The following is a 21,688-nucleotide window of genomic DNA, read 5'->3' on the forward strand; positions in this document are numbered from 1 at the left end:
GAGCGTTACTGGATGGATTTTGTGCTTCTTGCTACCCTTCAGCCTTTTCTCTCTCCTTGCATGAACAACACGGGTTGATCGTGCATGTTGGTGAGCTGTGTAGTAGCAGTGCTTTCTGTCCCCTTCACATCCTTGCTTTCTCCAGCATGTATTCCTGTTGGGTACCTGCTGACCCATCACTTGCTTCCCCTGTGATCCCAAGCTTCATTTGTCATGGATTTACTCAGAAGGATCCCAGCAAATGCATCGTGATGCAGTGGTTGTACTGTTAAGGCAACATGGGATGTACCTGGAGCAGACTGGAAATGCAGATCATTGTCTTCCTCTCCTTGCTTTGGGGCTAGCTTGCTTTCTCCACTGGCTGCCCCATGCCCATGGGGCCGGGCTGGGGCTGCCCTCTGTCCCATACCTGAATACATCAGCCTTTCATAGAATCATGCAGTCATGGAATGGATGAAAAGGAACCTTAAAGCCCATCCAATTCCAACCTCAGCCATGGGCTGGCTGTCCCCCATCAGATCAGGCTGCCCAGGGCCCCATTCTACCTGGCCTTGGGCACTTCCAGCGATGGGGTACTGTACTGACCGCCGTATCTTTCTGAAATGCAAAGTGCATGTTTATTAAAAACCCTCTCCAAAGGTCAGCACAACCTAAGAAATAAGTGCGCTGGGCTTCTGGAAAGAAGGTGCAGGGCCTTCAAATGTGTGATAAGTAGATATGGTTGTGTTGGTCCCCATTACCCCGTGTTGAGGTCAGAGAGGGGAGGCTGGAGAAATAGCAGCAGTACTGAAACACGATGCGAACTGGGAAATGAGGGCAATCCCAGTGCACAAACATCCTGTTGGGCTGGCTGGCCCCCACGGGACACGATGAGCAAAACACATGGCAGCACACTGCAGAGGGCAGGCCATGCCTGGCTGCCCCGCGTTGTGTCAGGCTGTATTGCTGGTGGCAGCAGACAGGTGTTCGTGCGGGGGGAACGTCGTTATAAATAAATGATCCCTTCATTTCCTTCTGGAGATTTTCCTATTGTTCAGTCACAATATGCTTTCCTGTTTTGACAACAAACAAACAACAAAAAAATCCTCAAACCCTGTCCCAAAGTTCCTTGCTGGCAGGGTGAGAGCAGACGAGGGGGATTTCTCCTGGGGGCTCCTGCTCTGCCCTGTGCTGTGGAGAAGGTTCTGTGTGAGGATGGCCATAGCCATGGGCTCCCCTGCCCATCTGACCCAGGACTCCTTGTCCTCGGCATTGCAGTGGCAAATCACCTACTGGCATTAGGGTAGGGATGCATCTATTTACATGAGCGTGCAGATGGGATTAACCATTACCTTGTGTTAAGCAGCCATGGTTACATGCAATTTGAATGAGGAGAACACAAAAGAGCTTTTATTTAGCCACTGCATTTGCCTGTCATAATTTAGGAGTGCCCCACTGAGCTCAGTGGCAACAGGAGCCTCTCACCTCTGTAGTTGGTGTTGCTTGCTAACAAGGTGCCCTAGCCCAGCTCCCCTGTCAGCTTTCCCAGCTGAGCTCCTGGTGTCTTTGGATGTTCCTTCCCATGAGAGGAAGGCGTCAGAAAATCCTTCCCTTGTCCCACAGCAAAGCCAGGGGCTGCACACAGGGAGGAAGCAGCTTGAAGGAAGGGCCAGGCAGGAGTTTTCTGAAGCTTCAAACGTGGCAAAAAGTCTCAAAAGGGCTGTGTGTGTGTGATGTGGTGCTATATTTAATAGCGTGACTTTGAGCACCCAGGATGCCATTCGTTTTTGCTTTAAAAATCTGCAAAGAAGAGAAGATGGGGAGTGAGAGAGAGAGGAGACCAAAGTGGTGGTGACACCGTGGTGGTGATTATGGGTGTCCCAGAGCAGAGACCTGCTTTCAGGATGTGCAAAACAAAGGTCTCAGCCTCCAGGAACGTACAGCTAGGGCTCAGTACTGAAAGTGTTCCTTTTTTCATTTCTGCTTCACGCTTGTCTGAACTTCACTTTAGGCCCCAGATCTGCTTTTCTTGAAATTGGTCTCGAAATTGCTATTGACTTCAAACGCTGCGAGATCTCACCCATAAATTCTTCCATCTGTAAAAGGAGGATGGCAGGATCTCTGTGCCATCTGTGGTGCTGCGAAGCTGCAAACAATCATGGTTTATGAAGTGCTTTGAGCTTAAATGGGAGGTTCTGTGTAAAGGCGAGCCTTTGCGGGATGAAATGTTCCTTCCTGTGCCAGTTGGATCTGATATCTGAACCAAGGGCTGGGCTGAAAGTTTTGGAAGAACACTCTGGTGATGTAGAGGTAGTCCTGCAGCTGCTAAATGTCTTGGTTTGTTTGTGTTGCTCAAAAGCTCCTGTTCATCATTACAAAATTAAGGGGCAGAGAAGCCAGTGGCTACACATCCCACAAAAATTTTCCTTATGCCTTTCATGTTGAACATCTCTGATCTTAACAAGCAAGATTCTCAGAGATTGTGCGAATCTGGCACCAGCCAGCTGGAATGATGATTTAACAACACGTGCATTTTACATAGGAAATGGGGAACTGCAGTTGAAAGTATCAGGCCTTTCCGAATGCAGTCGGATGCATTCAATGAGAACAAAAGGAAGTTTTTTGTCCAGCTTTGCAGGGTGTAGAGGAAAGCTGTGAACCTTTCCACCCAAGAGCCACATTTACTCTATATCTGCACAAAGCAGAGGGCCAAACTAGTTTAACAGAAGCAAGTGTAGAGTCTTGCATCTGGGGAGGAATAATTGCATGCACCAGTACAGGTTGGAGGATGAGCTGCTGGAGGGGAGCTCTGCAGAGAGGGACCTGGGTGTCCTGGTGGACAACAGGTCGGCCATGAGCCAGCAGTGTGCCCTTGTGGCCAAGAGGGCCAATGGCATCCTGGGGTGCATTAAAAAGAGTGTGGCCAGCAGGTCGAGGGAGGTGATCCTCCCCCTCTGCTCTGCCCTGGTAAGACCTCATCTGGAGCACTGCGTCCAGTTCTGAGCTCCCCAGTACAAAACAGACAGGGATCTCTTGGAAAGAGTCCAGCGGAGGGCCACGAAGATGGTGAAGGGCCTGGAGCATCTCTCCTATGAGGAAAGGCTGAGTGAACTGGGTCTGTTCAGCCTTGAGAAAAGAAGACTGAGAGGGGACCTGATCCAGGTCTATCAATATCTAAGGTGTGGGGGGCAGAATGGCGAGGCCGGACTGTTTTCAGTGGTAAGTGGAGACAGGACAAGGGGAAACGGCTGGAAACTGCAGCATAGGAAGTTCTGCACAAATGTGCGCAAGAACTTCTTTACAGTGAGGTGACGGAGCACTGGAACAGGCTGCCCAGGGAGGTGGTGGAGTCTCCTTCTCTGGAGATGTTCAAGACCTGCCTGGATGCCGACCTGTGCGACCTGCTGTAGGGAACCTGCTTTGGCAGGGGGGTTGGACACGATGATCTCTGGAGGTCCCTTCCAACCCCTACAATTCTGTGATTCAGTTCTGTGATTTTAAAAGTATTGTCGTTCCCAGCACATAGTGCCAAGCACCAGACCGGGAAAGGCTGGTAATGGAGTTTCAAGGCCAACACACGGCTACGCTCAGGTCCTTCTGACAGACTGCTGTTTTCTCCCTTTGCAGACACAGGCCACCAGACCCGCTCGGTCTCCAGCCGTCCCTACTACAGCTTGCCCAACAGCAGCCATGAGCGCCGCTCAGTGCTCACCGTCACGGAGCCGCTGCGCTTCCATTCCCACGCCAAGGGCAAAAACGTGCGGCTGGACGCCCATTCCCGACGGGCCACGCGGAGGAACAGCTTCTGTAACGGGCTCACCTTCACCAACCGGCCCATCCACGTCTACGAGAAGGTGCGGCTGAAGCTGGTGGCTGTGCACCACGGCTGGAGCGGGGCCCTGCGCTTCGGCTTCACCATCCACGACCCGTCGCAGATGAGCTCTGACGACATACCAAAGTACGCCTGCCCAGACCTGGTGACCCGGCCCGGCTACTGGGCCAAAGCCCTGCCAGAAAGGTTTGCTGTCAGGGACAATGTCTTGGCCTTCTGGGTTGACCGTCACGGGAGAGTCTTCTACAGTATTAATGACGAGGAGCCGATATTGTTTCACTGTGGTATTAAAGTCTCCGGTCCTCTCTGGGCGCTCATAGATGTCTATGGAATTACCCACGAAGTGCAAATACTAGGTAAGTGTGTCTTTGGCCCGTGGCTTGCTCTTCTGCTTGCTCTTTCCACAGCATCATCTTCGTGGAAAACAAATGCGTGGTTTATCTGGTTGATTACTTCTTAATCAACAACTAATTTCTGATCGGTTTTGTTCATCAAATTAATGATTTTTCTTTTGGTGTGGGATGCAGAAAACAGGACATTTCAGAGAAATCAGTCATGGAAAGTCCTAAGAGTCATAGAATCACAGGATGTGGTGGGTTGGAAAGGAGCTCAAAGAACACCCATTTCCAACCCCTGCCCTGGGCTGGTTGCCTCTCACCAGATCAGTCTGTGCAGGACCCGATCCCACCTGGCCTTGGGCACCTCCAGGGATGGTGCACCACAGCCCTGGGCAGCAGTGCCAGTGCCTCACCACCCTCTGACCCCTAATCTAAATCTCCATTGTACATCACAGCAGCCATGTGATGGGCTAGATGTAAATCTTTACATGTAGCTTTCTTCAGCTTGTACGGAGCTAGATGTGCTACTATGATTTGGAAAAACATGGTGCTGCTTTACAGCCAGGTCCCAGCTGCAGGCTGCAAAATGGTTAGTCTAGGGGCAGGCAGCTCTGACAGATTCTTCAGAATGGTACCAATTATTTTACAGCTGAGAAAGTTACGCAAAAACAACACTTTGCCCTTGCCTGCTCTGTCTCAAATGTGTAATTAAACCTTTCCAGTAGCTTATCTTGCAATTGCAACCATGACACTCTCCAGCCTCTGGTGCTCATCAAAGAGGTGAGGAGGTGTTTGCTGTTCTGCCCAATGCAGCTGCTTCACCAGAGCAGCCCTTCTTCCTCAGTAGGTTATAGTTAGACAAATAAAGTGCTGCTTATTTCTGCTTTCACTCCATCCTGCCTGTGGAGGCAGAGTGCACAGAAAAAGCCTGTGCCAGGGGCACCTGTGCTCTGCTTTGGTTTGGATCAGGATGCCAAGCCCCATAAACTGTCCCAGACATCAGGGTGATGCTGAGCCATTGGGCACCAGAAGATGCATCTTCCTCCCTCCAGATGTGGTGGTGCCTTAGCGGACCTGTTCATCTCTCTGACTCCTCCTCCCCAAATCCTGAAAGTTGAGAAAGCTGTGAAATGCAGCCAGCATACAGATGCATAAAATGTATCTTTCAGCATCATGAAGCTTAGATGTGACTTGCAGCTCTGGGGAAGCATTTCATGCCACTTCAGGTGGCATGGAGAAGGAAGACAACTCCTGAACCTCCTCAAATCCTGAAATCCCCCCTGGGCCTGGCATGGCCAAGGTGAAGAAATGATTTAAGAGTCATCATCCTGACCTGACCTTTGCTGTAAAAGGGGAAAACAACTCTTATTGTAAAAAATCTTCTTTCTGACATCAGCAGCAAGGAGCTATCATACAAACTCTTGTAGTGGAAATACTGAGTCATGGCCTGAAGCAGTGATTGAGCACCTGGTGGGAAGGCAGGGCCAACCCAGTGGAGCTCAGGTGCATGCAATGCAGCTGAATGACCAGAAGGGATGGAGCCAGCAATCCCAGACCTCATTTAAGGGTTGGCAGTGGAGGTGAGGGCATCTCTTGTTGGAGATCCCTGCCTACCTGAGGCCTTCTGAAGGTAAGCGGCTCTTTTCCTGTATTTCTGTGTCCATGGCTGCTGCAACTGAGTTCGTTCTTATTTGCTGTAGCTGAAGACTTTGCCACCATGCTATTGTTGTGGTACTTTCCATCACATTCTAGTGTTGTGATTCAAAGTCTCTGCAGTGCTGTGCCCTGAGGTATGAGGCTTGAAATGCTTTTGTAGAATGACCTCTCTTAGACACACCAGTGCCTACATATGTCATTGTCATAAGGTAACAAGACATGCAAAATAAATACACACTGATTCCTCCACTCCTTCACCCATCACTGTGTTGCAGACTTGGCTTACGAAAGACTTTTGGATACTGGGATATTGAGGTATTTCTTCCTTTAAAAAGTATTCTCAAAGGTATTAGACATAAGAAAGCTGGAGGACCATGCTAGTTTGCAGCTTCTCCTGGCTCACCAGTACAAGGAGCTCCCAGATTAGATGAGTATTTCACAACACCTCAGCTGGTGCCAAAATGCAGCTGTTCTGCTTGCTGCCTGCTCCCCATGAGTGCTCTGTTTGCCAGCAGTTGACCTCTATCTGATTTTTCCATTGTTTTTCTATTTGGAGGAACAGAACTCAGGTCATCCATAGGCTGGAGTAACAACACAAGTAGTGGTAAAAGTAGCCAACTGTTTCTGATGCCCCTTGTTGCTGGGTTTATCTCACAGATAGCATGTTTGCAGAGACCACTGCCCGTCTCAACACCGCCCGTCTCAGCTCTTGCCTTCCCCAGAGCAACCACGACTCGGCCAACTTCAATAACAATGAACTGGAGAATAATCAAGTGGTGGCCAAAATAGCAAACCTAAACCTGAGCCGGGTGCCGGGACTTGTGACAGACAACCACATCATCCCCTGCTGCCCCAACCGGCGGCTGCGTGTGCAGGGGGTCCCGGCCTTCCTGGACACAGACCTGCGATTTCACCCCACCCATGGACCTGACATCACCTTTTCCCAGGACCGGATGGTCGCCTGCACCAACTGGCAAGAGAGCAATAGGACTTTGGTGTTTTCTGACCGCCCTTTGCACGTTGGCGAGAGCCTGTTTGTGGAAGTGGGACACCTTGGGTTGCCATACTACGGGGCCCTCTCGTTTGGCATCACTTCTTGTGATCCGAGTACTTTAAGGACAAACGAGCTCCCAGCAGATCCGGACTCTCTCCTGGACCGCAAAGAGTACTGGGTGGTGTTCCGGGCCTTCCCGGTCTTCAGCGGAGGTGACATCCTCAATTTCACGGTCTTGCCAAACGGCGAGGTGCACCATGGGGTGAATGGAGCAAGCCGCGGCATGCTGATGTGCGTGGATACCTCGCAGTCTCTCTGGGTGTTTTTTACAATCCATGGTGTAATCAACCAGCTCAAAATACTGGGTAAGTTATTGAAGGGCAGAATAACAGGGAGCACCTGATTGGTAAAAGAGAGCTATGGGCTGTGGTCACCTGCCTGTGTAAGGTGATCAGTGATGAGCATATGCAGCTCCTGACCCAACCTTGTGCTGCTGAGCAGGAGGGAGCAACTCATGGCAGCTGTCACTGCCAGAGATGCCTTTGTGAACCTTCCAGGAAGGGCTGAGATCTAAGAGGTAAAATGAACAGCATGTAAGGAAGCCAGGAGAGCTGTGTGTGCATGTGACTAGTTTTCAGAGTTGTGTGTAAAGAAGATTCTTTATAAGCCCATGGTTCCAGCCAACAGGTGTTAGACGCCTGCCTTTGTTAAGAGCAGTGGGTTTTGTGAGGGCAGCTCTGGTGCTGTGGGTTGGTATCAGCTCACCATGGGGCTCAGCTCTGTGTGTCCATGTGTCCCTCTGTCCCAAGGGGGCTGAGTCCTCTCCTGTACTTGCAGGCACTGTACAGTCCAGCCCAGTGACCGTCTCACCCTCAGGGTCCCCCGGTGGCTCACAGTACGACAGCGACTCTGACATGGCCTTCAGTGTCAACAGGTCATCGTCTGCCTCGGAGTCTTCGCTCGGTAAGGAGGGCTTAGCGCAGGGTTGCCGGGTGGGCAGCACAGTGGGTTGTGGATACTGGCTGGTGAAGGATGCTGGGCCATGTGTGGGGAAGGCTATAGAAAGAAGGGCCTAAAATATAGACCTGGGAATGGTCGCAGAATCATTGAGGTAGGAAAACACCACTGAGATCATCTAGTCCAACCGTCGATCCATCACTCATACCCACATGTAGTATAATATCAAGTGTGCACACTTGTGACTGAATGACCTTGTTCTTCTTCCTTCTTCCAGTGACTGCTCCCAGCTCTCCCCTGAGCCCCCCTGTCTCTCCTGTCTTCCCCCCTCCGGAGCCATCCAGCAGCAAGAACGGGGAATGCACCGTCTGCTTTGACAGCGAGGTGGACACGGTGATCTATACCTGCGGACACATGTGCCTCTGCAACACCTGTGGTCTTAAGCTGAAGAAGCAGCTCAACGCCTGCTGCCCCATCTGCCGACGGGTCATCAAAGATGTAATTAAGATTTACCGCCCGTAGCGCCCGGCTTGGGCTTGGGAAGGGAGACCGCCGCTAGCAGTAACCATGCCTTTCCGTCCCTGCTTATGGGTTATCGTGCTGGTCAGTTGTAATCAAGTGGCTCGTTATCTGTGTTTCCTTATTTGATTGGTAGGGCATAATTCAGGGATCAAATTGAGATAAGGATCACATGGGGCAGTGCTGCTGGGCTGTGTGCCCACAGAGTGAATTGCGGTAGGAATCCGACCCAGCTGCAGATGGGAAATTCCCTGTGCCAAGCTTTTTTATCCTCCAGAGGATGAGGCTGATGTGATGTGGGTTGGGAGGGAATGCTGCCGTTCGCTGGGTGCTGCTGGATTGCCCAGCCCCAGAGCTCAGACAACTCTGTGCTGCTGGTGCTGTGGTGGAGCAAAATTAGAATGTGGCCCAGTGGGAGGGTTTGGAGTGGACAAAATTGATCTGAAAATTTAATACCCATCCATTTAAGGGGAGCAAGCAAAGGCCAAAATAGTAGCACAACTAGACTGTCATTTGTTTGGGTTTTGAGCAGGCTGCTGGGGCATGTGGAGGAGCTGCTTCCTTTGGCTTGGCTGCAGCAGCTCTTGCTTTTTTTGGTGGAACAGGGCCCAGGTTTTGCTCTGCTCCTCCCAGCATGGGGCAGTTGCGGTCTCATAGGGACCTGCTTGGCTCATGTCTCTTATCCTTCCCCAGTCCCTGTGGGCTCACCTTCTTTCTGGGCACTGTGCCATTTTTCTTCTGCCTCTCTGGATTTCCCAGCACAGCTCCCACTGCCCACACACTGGCTGCCAGGAGAGGCTTCAGCCACAGGCAAGAACTCATTGGGATGAATAGGGATCAAACTTGGCTTTGCAGGGGAGGTGGAAGGAAAGGCTCTGAGGCTATTATTAGACTTAAAAGGTAAATGGATTTCAGCTGTGGTGTTAGACAGCCATGAGCAGCAGCAATCTAGAGGAGGAGGGAAGTGTATGGGCAGGCAGTGGGTCTGTGCAGGGCTTGGTGTCCTCCCTGACGCTCCCACAGGAGCTCCCCTATCCTTTGTCCCCCTGCAGGCTTCCTCCCACACAAGACTCAGGCCTGGCTGCATTTCATGATGCAAACCAGAGGCTGAAAGAGGGGCTGATGTCATTCTAGCTCAATGATTGTGTGCCACCAAGTGAGTAAGAAAAGTGCAGTTACCACATTTCAATCCAAAAATGGAGAAAAGCAACCCATGTGCTGCAGGGCCGCTGAGTGCAGAGGGATGCTCCTGTCCCTCCATGCTGTGGGTGTGCTGCTGACTCTCTGCTGCTACTGCTGTTGGTGGCCTGGCCATGCTGCCCAGTGGGGGCTGTGGGGCTGCTCTCTCTCTCCCTGGGGGCAGTGAGCTGTCCTACATACACCCAGCAGGCAGGGCATAGAGGAAACTTTTTTTGTTTTAAAACTTAAAGAGCTAATGAGCATTTCAATTAAGTGTATAGATGAGAGGCTGCTTTAAAATGGCATTTCTCAGCCACTGTCCTGCTTCACTGACACGAGTGCCTGCTGGTATTGCAGAGCCCTTTTGGGAAACGTGGCTCATCCCTGCCTGTACAGCACCACCGTTGCATAATCAAGAGGCCAAGGTGTTTTCCAGTAGCTGAAGTGTTGCAGTGATGACCTCAAGGCTGCCTGCCTGCACAGCTGGGGCTGTTGGGTGACACCTGGCCAGGTGGGCTGCCCTGTGCCCTTGCTGTGCATGGGCTGCAGGGGGAACTCTTAGCAGGAGGAGGAGCTCAAGGAAAGCTGAATTCACAGCAAATGATGCTGGCTGGGATCACACTGGACTAACAGATGCCACTGGCTGCCCCCACACTCCCTGTTGCAGGGCTGCCTGCTCTGTTTGGAGCTGGCATTCAGCTGCAATGATGCATGTAGCCCAGTTGCTTGGCTGGCACCTCAGGTCCTCAACAAGCAGGGCTGACTGCACACCTGGTTCATTTTTTGGTGCAGCTCTTATATTTTAAGCCAGCAAGGAGAAATGGCAAAAATTACCAGCTGAGCAGATTGCAGAGGGGTGGTTTTTGCTGCTGCAGCTGCGATTGATTTCCAGGTGGGCAGCACCAGCAAGCAGTGAGCTGCTGGGGGGGATGAGTAGAGCCAGCACCCAGCACAGGGGGTAACAGGCAGCAGTGGGGGCTTTGCCAGAGAGCAACAGGGATTTTTTGAAAGCAGTGGCAGAGGCCCCTCAAAAAGAGTTCCAGGAAAAGGCAGCCTTTAACAGATTTAATCGTTAGTACTCGTATTGCTATTTTTTTTAAACAGTCCGATGATACATGATTTGTACAGAAGAGCTGTTTGTGCCTTATAAGGGTGTCTGTGCACTTTTTATCCTTTTTAAAAACAACTTTTAAAATAAAACGGGGAGAACATAACACAGATCAATGGTAGTGTTGTAGAGTTTTGTGTTCACCAAGAAGCCTGCTTTGTATTTATATATATATATATGTGTGTGTATGAAGTTACATATATATACATATATATATATAGTAGCAAAATAGTGTTAATTTCCATTGATTTTTTTTTTCCCCCTGCTCCTGTTGATTTCATTTTCTTTCTTAGAAAAAGGAAGAGAGGGGGGGAAAAAACAGCAGAGTGAGGGGAACCCCTTTCCTTTCCCCTTCTGAGGCAGTTACTCTTGCTTCCTTTATGATTCAGTCCTGTGATCTGCACAACATGCTGAAGCTGACTCAGATGTTGGACCTCTGCATTGAGCTTCTCAAGCAACTCATTGGGACTGGGGTGGGGGGGGGACGCACGGGGGGGAGCTGCACCTCTACATGTCAATACTCTGTAGCCTTGTGATCAGTGCCGTGTGTGTTTTATTTTTGTCCATTTACCTGTTTTACATTAATATAATTTTACTCGTTTATGAAACAAATAAAACTTTGGCAAGTACAGAGGGCTGCCTTGCATTTCAAACTGTAGAGAAGTTGGCAGATCACTGCAGTAATCAGCCCAGTGCACCTTAAGCCCAGGGGCAGATCCTGCTGCAGCCACACCAATAGGGCTGCACACTGGGCTGCTGGGGCTTCTTGCTCTTTCTTTCTGTTCTTTACGTTTTGCAGAGCTGCTCTGTATTTAACAGAGAGGCACAGGAGCATGCACTGTAGCTGTTGGTATCCTGTGGCAGCTGCAGGCAGACAGCAGGCCAGCAGCCTCTGATGTGGTTTGCAGCAGAGTGGGTCAATTCATTCATAACTGTGTGCTGGCAAGGGCATAGCCACACTGAACTGTCTGCATTCCAACTCCTATGAGTTGCAGGTGGTGAAGGAAGCTGATGATGGCTATGGGTGCCTGAATGCTTCTTCATAGCCTGTGCTGCCCAGTCTTATCTGCGGAGGGGGACTGATGCCTGTGAGATGCCAGCAGGCTCTTGCTGCAAATTTCAGAGCTTGCACCACATCTGTGTGATTCCTGGGGAGGGCATCCAGGGCCCCTGCCTTTTCCTATCCTCTGTACTTGCCTCATCCTGTAGTGACAGCCTGCCCCAAGGCCCCTTGACCAAGCACAGCATGTGCACAATGCCAGAAGGCATTTTCCTTACCATTCATACGGCCACATACACACACTGCCCCCAGAGCATTCGGGTGTGAGGATGGTGAAACAAAAGCCTGTGCTCAGGCTCCTGGATGTCACCACCCTTGCCCTGCCCTTACACCTACAGGACATCGTGTGCAGTGCCCAGAGCAGTCCCTATGCAGAGCTGGGGCCCAGGAGCAGCACAGACACACACCAGGCAGAGACGGGGTCACAGGGGTGCTTGAAACCAGTCAAGCAGTTTCTTTTTATTTCTTAAAAAAAGGAAAAAAATAAAAAAATTAAAATTGAAAAAACAAAACAAAACAAAAAAAAAAAACAAAAACCAAACTTCCAAACCCCACTGAATGAAAAAAAATAAAAATAAAAAAAATCAACCAACAACAAAAAAACCAACCCACGAAACCCAACCCCTAATGGTGAACGTATAGATACGGCACTTACACAGCTACATCTATCTTCCGCTGCCACCCCCACCCGCCCACAGTAATGCAGATTTATACACGCTTACATCGTACAGCGAGACCTGGGCAGACGCACTGAGAGCGAGTGAGACTGAGCTGGCGCCCCCAGCCCTCTCCCCCAGCTCCCCACATCCCCCCGCTGAGATGCCTGAGTACCACTGGCCAACCTCCTCCTCCTCACGAGGCAGTCGGGGGCTCAGCACCCACAAGGTACCGCCAGATGGAAGCACAGAGGGCTGGCACACCTGTGTGGCACCTTCCTGCTGGGGCTCCTGTGCCGTTGCAGACAGAAGAGCGGCAGGAAGGGGTAAGGGTCCTGCTGCCCCTGTCACACCGAGGATGACACCTCTGTGATGCTGGGAAGATCTTTGGAAACAAAAGACTGATGCTGTCATGTGCTCAACGAGCCCAATACAGTACTTGTGTCAGTAAAATGAAGCAGGACGAGTTCTGAGGCCCAGGCTGGGAGGAAAGCAGAAATAGCCCTCATTTAGGCTGGAAGCAACAGAAAGAAGCAACAGAAAGAGGATTGTTCTTGGTGAGGAACAGTGGGATCAGTGAGGGCGATGACGAGGCAGAGAAAGTGGAGCCATTTCAGGGGTTAGGACATTCAGCACAGAAGGAGCAAGGATCTGCCGTCCTGGGACAAGGGCACACTGCTTTCACCCCACTGTGACTGCCAGCAGCCAGAGGGGATGTGGACCTATGTCCCACATGGCTCAGCTGGGCTGCTTTGCCTTATCTCAGCCTGGCCCCCCTCATTGCCACAGCAAAAGAGTTTTACTGGAGCAGAGAAAAGGCAGCATTTCTTCCCCAACCCACTGTGCAACTCTCCAGGGAACGCACCAACACCTCCTAATGGGGACCTGTTACTGGGTTAGGTTGCAACCTAAATGCACCTTTGGGCTTCTGGCATTGCTGGAATGGTGAGGGCTTCCCTATAGCTACAGTGGGGCTGGGATGAACCATCACCTTCCCAGTGCAACCCTGCCCAGTTTGCATATACAAAGATGTATCTTTAAGTCCACAATTCCAGCGCAGAAAGCACAGGACATGGGAAGGCAGAAGGTGCACAGGGGAGGGAGTAGCATGGCTCTGGCGTGCAGACTGTCTTCAATTCCACCAACCTCAAATTAAAAGGAGAACATTTATTGTTTTCAGCAGCCAAACAATGTGGCTGCAGAGCTGCATCTGCAGCACTTCCCCTTGCAATTAGAATAACAAGGGCACATAGGCTTGGTCAACCACAAACCCACCGAAGCAAAGGGCATGAAGCTCTTCTAAAGAAAGAAACGTGGCTCTGAATCTGCAAGAGAAGAAAGTGGCATAAAGAAGAGGCAGCCAAGCAGACCACTTTAATCCTCCCCCTGGGACACACACCACTGCCAGCAGGATCAGGCCCAGCAGGCAGCAGTGTCAGTGTGGAAATAAAACCCGCTCTGTTTGACCTGATGCCCCCAGAGCCAACCAACACACAGGGTGAGCTGAAAGCACTTGTGGACAGGAGGACAGAAAGCTGGGGTGACAAAGGAGGGAGCACCTGAGCACCAGCCACACCTCACAACTGGATGCGATGAGTAGCTGAGCTCCCACATTCCGGATTGCACTTGATAAGATCAGCACCTACTGGAAGACCCACCTGGCTGCTGCCTGCCAGCCCTGGGAAGCTCAGTGGGTCATGGGAACAGGTGGTCCCCTATTAGTCCAACAGGCAGTGCAGTCTGTGTCAGAAGGGAAACAAAGCATCCTCTTTCCAGGGATTCTGGGGTCATCGTGGTCCTCTGTGTGTTGCATAGTATTCTTCAGCTACCGAAGCAAAACACCTCTTGTTGTTTGGCTGTAACATGGCAAGGTACAGTCTGCAAAGAGGACTTGCTGTATGTGTTCATGCGCATTTTTTTCTTTTCTTTTTCCTTCTTTTTTTCCCACCAGGAGGATGTTTAAGTTAACACTTGTCATTGTGGAATGGGGAGAGACCATGGGACTGTCCAATGCATGTGCAGGGGAAAGCAAGGCAGAGCCCAGAGTGCCTCCAGCGTGTATTCATGTCTGCAAATGCACGCAGGGCTATGGGGACAGACCGTTCTGAGCAACAGTCCCCCCCATTTGCCACATCCCTTGTACGACTCTGCTACACACTTGGATTAAGCAATACAACATACAACATTCAATCATGACCCTGAGCCTCACTGAAAAGCAAATCCATCCATGAGGCCACATTTCCTTCACTGATACCAAACCAAGCTGCGTTTCTCTCCCTGGCCGCTGCTGCTTCTTGAATTCCCTGTACAGGTGGCAAAACCCATCTACCAAGGCTCTCCCCAGCATGGAGAACTGTGCTGGCCACTGTACCCCACATGTAGGGCTGCTATGCCAGGCCAAGAGAGAGCAGGAGCTCGGGGCAGGAGAGGGGCATCAGCTGGAATGTATGGGATTTCAATTATTATTTTTTAAAGCCAGCCTTACGGAAAACTATAAATTAAGACTCTAATTAAATAGGTGGGAGAACAGGGAACCTCCAACCGTGTAAACAGGACAGGCTATGGCTTCTTCCGCAGGTAGTTGGAAGGGATCCAGCCCTCCCAGCAGGGCCCCCCAGTCAGGACCTTGCAGAACCACCAGCCGCTGCTGTTCTTCTCACGCACTTCAAACAAAGTCCCTTCTCTAAAGCTGTTGGTCTCCTCGTCACCCTCAAAATCCGCCACTGCCACGTAGAGAGCTTCCTTGGAGACATCTGGGTTGGAGAAGGGGGCTGACGTCCTCTCCCTTCCTTCCCCTCTCTCCACCACTTTGGATATTACCTTTGGGCCTATGCTGCTTTTCGCTTTGGCTTCGTCTTGGATGGCAGCAGACAGGAAGGGCCTGGCTTTGGGGGGAACCAGCATGGGCCTCCCTGGCAGCGGGGATGCCCTGGCTTCAGGCGCGGGGCCAGCAACAGGAGACGTCATTTTCTTGGGTGGCGGAGGCCGGCGGGGCGGCACAACCGGGCGCTGCGGTGTGGGCTCTCGGGCAGCCAGGGCAACAGCTGGGCCTGGGGGGCATTTGGGAAGGGCTTTGCTCTCTATGCTTGGTCGCTCCTGAAACCTTCCAGAAGCCTCTGGGGCAACTGCAGGGTTACTGCAGGAGCTTTCGCTGGCGGTGGTGTCCTGCTCAGCGGGCTTCTCTGGGCACTTGGCAGGTCTCAGCTTGCTCCGCAGGCTGCAAATGTCCAGTTTGTCATCAGCTGGAGGAGGGTCAGTCCGAGGGGCTGCGGCGGGTTTGGGCTTGATTTGAGGTCTTGACTTCAAGAAGGGGTTCTGAGTGATTGGCTCAGGCTTGTCCTCTGCAGGCTCAGCTTTTGGCTTGGTTGGCTTGACAATGGGCCGGAGGTTTGGCTTTTTCACCTCCTTGGCTGACACCTTGTGTCCGCATTCCAGCCCCATTTCATTCTTCAGCTGGAAGAGTTTGCTCTTCTCAGGTTTCAGCTCAGGCTTCTTGCTGTCTTTTGGGGCTGCTGACTGCTTCGGGGGGATCATTGGCAAAATCATGCCTGGAGGCTTGGGGGGAGGCCTCTGCCTCTCCAGCAACTCGCCTTCTGACTTAATGATGGACTCCTTCCTGGGTGGCAGGCTGGGCTTCTCTTCCACATCCCGGTCTGAGATCTCCTCATAGCCACAAGTGAAGGCCAGGTCCCCGCTCTCAGCAGCCTCCTTCCCCTTGCAGTCCTTGGCCCACTTCGTACCACAGTCCATGCCATTTGGAGGAGCCTCCGGCAGAGGCCTGCATGGTCCTGTTGCTTCTTCTGTGGCACTGCTTTCTGCTGCAGCATCCCCCAGCCGGAGCTGGGCCATCTCACTGGGCAGCGGAGCCAAGAAGTTCGGCCTGGACGCGTTGCTGGTTTTCTTGTATTTATCAATAAACGTAGCAGGGGCCCAGCCTTCCTTCTCCTCAATCTGAATGTACCACCAGCCACTCAGGTTCTTCTCGATAACCTGCAGGAGGAAAGGAGACCTCAGTAGTGCGCACTCATGCACTCTGCAAAAAAGGGGATGCTTGGTATCTCTGAAATAACATCATAGTGACACATGAATTTGAGGCTTCTGCCTCCCTAACTTGATATCTAAATACAATATAATCATGTGAAAATCCAGAAAACAACATTTTTCCAACTGCATGTTCAGCTCAGCATGAAAAGCACAAGACTGGTATCCAAAAAGGAGGGAATCCTGCTAAGGGACGTGCATGACTGAGGAACCAAACAGCCACGCCAAAGATGCTGCAGCAGACACAGCTGGGATGCTGGGTGCAGGCAGTGGCCACTGTGTGGCACTGTTGGAATGATCAACCCCATGTCACTGCGCTGATCAGCAGCTGGCTGGTTTCAGTGCACTGCTGAAGTGGGACCGGGACATGGGATGAGCAAAGTGGGGCAGCCATAAAAGAAAAATCCCCATAGGAAGGCACAGTGTATACAGTCCGAAAAAACAAAAATCACATCTACAACAGGGATTCTGTGAGCAAAACCAGCTGTGCCAAGTAAACAGTTCTGGGCTTATAGGATTATATTTGTCCTAAGTAATAAAAAGAATGTCACCTATAACTCTATTTGTCACGTAGTCTTACTTTCCATGAGCTCAGATAACACCATACTCAGGGGCCAGAAGGCCACAAGAACACCAGGGATTGTAAAGTCTCACAAGCTCTTACAGGTTTCTCTCCTGCTGGAGGATAGCCTGTGATGTTATGTCCAGAGGTAATCACAAACACCCAGGACACTGTGGCATTTCCTGCCTGGAAAGGGAGCTCCTGCCTGAAAGAGGTCCCAGAGCAATGGAAATTAGGAAGTGAAGATGCAAAGAGCGCAGGGACAGACTCACCTCTACTTTCATTCCTGCCTGGAAGCTGATGCCATCAGGGATGGTGGTCTGGAAGTCAGCAATGGTGTAATATTCCTCTTCCACTTGAGGAGGGACAGGAGGTTTAGGCAGGTTCAAACCACGTGGCTATGAAAATAAAGAAAACCCATCAGCATGTTTCTACAGAAGGTGCAACATAATGTGTGCACAGACCAACAGCCTGCAGAACAACCAGGTAGCCCAAGCACACCAAGGAGATCGGCTCAGCCCATGCAGCATCCTCATCAACACAAAGCAGCAAAATGCTTTCAGGATGATCAGAAAACTGCCCATAGCTATTACTGACAGCAGAATTACTCTCTCCAGAAGGAGAGAGACAGTTTGCTACATTGCACTGGCAAACTAGCCTTGAAGGACAGACCGACCAAAGTTTTACCTAAATACAATTTAGGACTTCAGACAGAAGAAAGACAGCATGCATGCTCAAGCCCCCACTAAGAGCAGAGTCCACCCCAAGCAAAGAGTAGCCAGTGACCAATGTCCCCTTTTCATGTTTCTCTCCAGTTCCCTTTCCCATTACTGCTCTTCTATGTCAGCTGGCAAGTGGGATGTAGGGATAGCTGCACTGGTCCCAAGCAGGGACTGCCTATCCCAGTATTCCCTCCCCAGTGATGACTTTAACAGTAAGCAGATGCTTAAAAAAAATAAATAAATAAATAATCAAGAATCAGCCATCATATCTGATACCTCCCCCCTCTTTGGGTCTCCAAGCCTCTGGGAGGGCTCAGAATACACTTACTATAGTGAGATCTCTGCGAGGAGGGGGTCTCTGCCTCATCTTCGGTGACTCTGCAGAGAAAGGATTTCAGATGCTGTTGAGGGTCTAGTTTTTGGTTCCATAAGATTTTCCAGAAGGGGAGTGAAAAAACGCAACAGAAAGGCGGTGCCACCTCGAGACCTACCTGCAGAGCTTTCTGCCCCCTTTTTGTGCTGCGCTGCCTGGAAGCATGCAGGAAGGGCTGCACTGACACCCAGCCACCACCAGTGTCCTCCCAACCCACCACTTACTGCGGCGGATGTCAGCGTTGGGCAGGGGACGGTTGTCAAACCTCCCATCCCTCTGGCCAGCGAGCCCATCCTTCTCTCGGCTGGTGACAACCTGCTGCCGGGAGATGCCATCCAGATCCAAGGCACAGGAATGAGTGGAGGAGCCAGACCCCAGCTTCTGTGAGAACATCTCTCCATTCCCTTTCTTGAGATAGGAGGCAGGAGCCCAGCCTTCTTGGCCCTGGTACCTGTGGTGACAACGGCAGTGTCACTGCATGGAGTCACAGTGCCACCACAAGTCTGCACAACGGAGCAACCCACTGCACTGCAGCAACACAGGGTCACCACACGTCCCAGAGTCAGCGTGGCACAAGCAATGACCTGGGCAAAATGAACTTGCTCAGAATCAGGCTCTGCATCCTCTGGGCACCTGGAGAGCCGCAGCAATAACTGACTGCAGCCGGAGGGCTGAGAGCAGTGTGAAGCCTGAGTTCATCTCAGCAATGGAACCAGTTCAGGAATGAAATGCACTGGTGGGGGAAACAAAGGGGAAAACCAGAGGGTTCTGCCGCTAGGACTGATGTACCTGTTCTCTGGACGGAGCACAGCCTGGATCCATTCCCTGCTCTACATCTGCACTTTTTAGGAGAAAAACCAGTCCATGACCTGATTGAAAAACCACATCCTCAGAGCTTTCCTGCTATGCTCAAGGGTCTTGCGCCAGCATCAGAGGCTCTCCTGTTGGCTGAGCTACAGGCACTGTGCTCAGATGGCACAGGCTCCTGAGCTTGTAATTGCCTTTAGAGCTCTCGTGGCAGCTCTCCTGTGCTCAAAAAGTCAATGGACATTTTTCTGGGCCTTTGCTGCTGCCAATACCACAGGTTCAGCATAAGGTTAAGAAAATGGTGGCACATGTTCCCACCCTGTTCAAGTCCAGCTGTTTGTGAGATCACAGAGAAGTGAAAATGAGCTTCCAGGAGAAAACAAGGATCAGCTTAGGATGACTGGGAGTGTTTGGCCTCAGCACACCCTGTACACAGCAGACCTGGCCCAGAGAATGGCTCTTCTCCACAGAAACCTCCTAACACAGCCAGAGGATCCAGCCTGGTTCCAGGACACTCGCTGCTTTTCCTGTCAGTAAGACATGATGTAACATTAATGCCCTTCTACCGCTTCCTTTCGAGCTGCTGGGGCATGTGATGCTGTGATGCAGTCCACCTCCTCAGCACAGGGCACTAGGGGATTTTAAAGGTGTTTAACCACAACTACGCTTGGCTGAAGCCCTGAATTTCAGTTAACTTTGATACATAGGGATGGAGAGAAATGAGTTCTGCTCCTCTGCCCTCTCTGATGTCCTACACTTGCTTTACTTGGATGGTACCATGGGTCTCTGCTTTGCATAGCCTGCATTGTCAGCGAAGTGCAAGAGGCAGGGACAGCACCTGATTTTCCACCAGCCCTCCAGGTTCTTCTGGATCACCACCACCACTGCTCCTTTGTCCAGGTTCATTTCGTCCTGGTCTCTGGCGGTGTATGGGTAAATAACTGTGTACTTCTCCTCTGTTGGAAAGAAAATGCAGTTTCACAGATAAATTCTACAAAAGCTGAACTCTATTGAACAGTGGTTACGTGCTTTCTATGAACAGTAATCCTTGTAACAAAGGTGCAAACACATAAAGATACACAACCATTTGGAAGAGAAATGTCAGTGTCAAAAGATGCATTTTGGATGCATTTTGAAACACAAGCTTTGTGACTTTCCCCGCTGACAGCCTGAGGAGGCACAGAACACCCCTTCTTTTCCTTTCATACATTGCTCAAGCTTTCCCTTCCAGTTGCTTTTTGCCTTCACTCTTCCAAATACCTACTGTTCCTGAAAACACACCCCTCCAGGGGCTAGAAAAGACATCCAAACTGGATGGCTGGCCCTTCACCCTTTTACAAATACAGTTCTTCCAGTACTAGCCACCATGTTTGGAAACAAAGCAATTAACACTCTCCTCAACATGGACTATCTACACGAAGCTCCTTTTATCTTGATTTATACAATAGCTCTCCCTCTATCTGCCCTTGTATCCATCCATTTCAGTTCAGATTTCTCTGAAAAAAAAAAAACCTCTGCTATACAGGGAAAGGAATTCCAGAGACCTGAGGAAGCAACCCCAACACAGTTGTGCTCTCAGACACGGCTGCTCTCCAGCTGCTCTATGACAGCAAGTCTACATGAATTTCCCTATTCAGCAGTCATGTTCCTCGAGAGATTACTCAAAACCACGTAATAGGCCTGGACTGTCTGCTGGATGAAACAACAGTGAGCAGGGACACTGATGCTCTGCCCTTCAAGGGGAAGGGTAAATATCCTAACAGCCACGTGGGCAGCTTGTCAGACAAAATGGTTTATCCATCTATTCTTCTCCCTCATTTGGTCCTATAATTTCTGGATTAAATCCAGGAAAGTTTGCAATTCTGTGCTTAAGCAGTGCTACAATAGACTTTTCACAAAATGCCCTTTACACTATCTCCAAAACCCATACCTCTGGACATTCTTATATCCCCGCTACACAGACTTCATGTCTTTGTCCTCTCAGAAGAGCAAAGCTGTAGGAAGACTTCATTCCCCACCCACTTTGTGCAAATGAAAGGGCTCATGCAGGGCCTAAGGCAGCAGTTGCAAGAAATCTGCATAAATGTGTTGGGAGAAAGTAGAAACTCCAGCCTGCATACCCAAAACAAGTCTAAAAATGTTAGAAGGAATAGCTGGCAGAGGAAAGAGAAGTGGACATGAATGGGCCTGCCAGAAGGTTGAAGAGCACATACAGCATGTACCAAGCAATGACACAAGCAAAGTTCATCACATGCAAAGCAATCAAACATGCACACAACAAAGCACCAAGCACAAAACAAAGGCAGTCAAATACATCTCTACAAAGTCCACCTTGACCCCATCCACTTGTGTACAAGTCCCCAAGAGTCCGACGGCGGCCAACATGCCTGGGCAGAGACCAGTATCTCCATGGGACTGGGGAGAGCATGTCGGGGAAGCAGGAGGATAAGAGAGGACGTAAGGAGGCAGCACTTCAGGTCTAAGAGCAGACAGGGGACACCAGAGAGAGGCAGAGACTGTACCCACTGGGACCCCGCCAAGAGCCCTCCCCATTTTGGACCCTCCTCCCACCTCTACCTCCCTAGGCAATGGGCTGAGCAAACTACAGCACTGCTCTGAGCATACAGTGATCAGAAGGAAGGATGTGTTCTCCAGAGGTGTTTTGGATTTACTGTATACAGTTTTGTTGTACAGAAAGGCTGCAACTTTGCGATTCTCACAACATGAGCTCATGCATACTCTTGCTTTCTGCATGAGATTAGAAGACACAGGAATTGCCCTAGGAGCTTGGTTGCTCCTCCAGTGCTCTCTGGGAGTAAAGGAGATGTGATGGCAGGACTGGGTCTTCCCTGCAGGAGGCACCTTCAGCTCCACTGGGGGAACAGAAAAGGCAGCAGTTATACTG

At 50.8% G+C, this 21,688-nt stretch overlaps 2 protein-coding genes across 12 annotated transcripts in view; one reads left to right on the plus strand and one right to left on the minus strand.

Annotated features, from left to right (window-relative positions):
* The window catches only part of NEURL1B (neuralized E3 ubiquitin protein ligase 1B), a 112,508-nt gene extending 101,317 nt beyond the window's left edge, over nt 1-11,191 (plus strand). For 4 of the 5 annotated variants that reach the window (XM_052685081.1, XM_052685085.1, XM_052685084.1 and 1 more), the window contains 4 exons: nt 3,607-4,167; nt 6,463-7,164; nt 7,637-7,762; nt 8,034-11,191. In XM_052685081.1, the coding sequence (XP_052541041.1) occupies nt 3,607-4,167; nt 6,463-7,164; nt 7,637-7,762; nt 8,034-8,278 (1,634 nt within the window). In that variant the 3' untranslated portion in view covers nt 8,279-11,191. The other variant, XM_052685086.1, reaches the window with a different exon arrangement.
* The window catches only part of SH3PXD2B (SH3 and PX domains 2B), a 516,634-nt gene that overhangs the window by 438,185 nt on the left and 56,761 nt on the right, over nt 1-21,688 (minus strand). For 3 of the 7 annotated variants that reach the window (XM_052684999.1, XM_052685002.1, XM_052685003.1), the window contains 6 exons: nt 21,115-21,198; nt 19,622-19,739; nt 18,201-18,427; nt 17,932-17,981; nt 17,154-17,279; nt 13,110-16,268 (listed from right to left, as the gene is read on the minus strand). In XM_052684999.1, coding sequence (XP_052540959.1) covers nt 14,838-16,268; nt 17,154-17,279; nt 17,932-17,981; nt 18,201-18,427; nt 19,622-19,739; nt 21,115-21,198 — 2,036 coding nt within the window. In that variant the 3' untranslated portion in view covers nt 13,110-14,837. Of the gene's footprint in view, nt 1-13,109; nt 16,269-17,153; nt 17,280-17,931; nt 17,982-18,200; nt 18,428-19,621; nt 19,740-21,114; nt 21,199-21,688 lie in introns of those variants that run through there. The other 4 variants (XR_008207296.1, XR_008207297.1, XM_052685000.1 and 1 more) reach the window with 2 other exon arrangements.

Source organism: Tympanuchus pallidicinctus, unplaced genomic scaffold (genome assembly GCF_026119805.1).
Source record: "Tympanuchus pallidicinctus isolate F22 unplaced genomic scaffold, pur_lepc_1.0 scaffold21, whole genome shotgun sequence".
Taxonomy (NCBI): domain Eukaryota; kingdom Metazoa; phylum Chordata; class Aves; order Galliformes; family Phasianidae; genus Tympanuchus; species Tympanuchus pallidicinctus.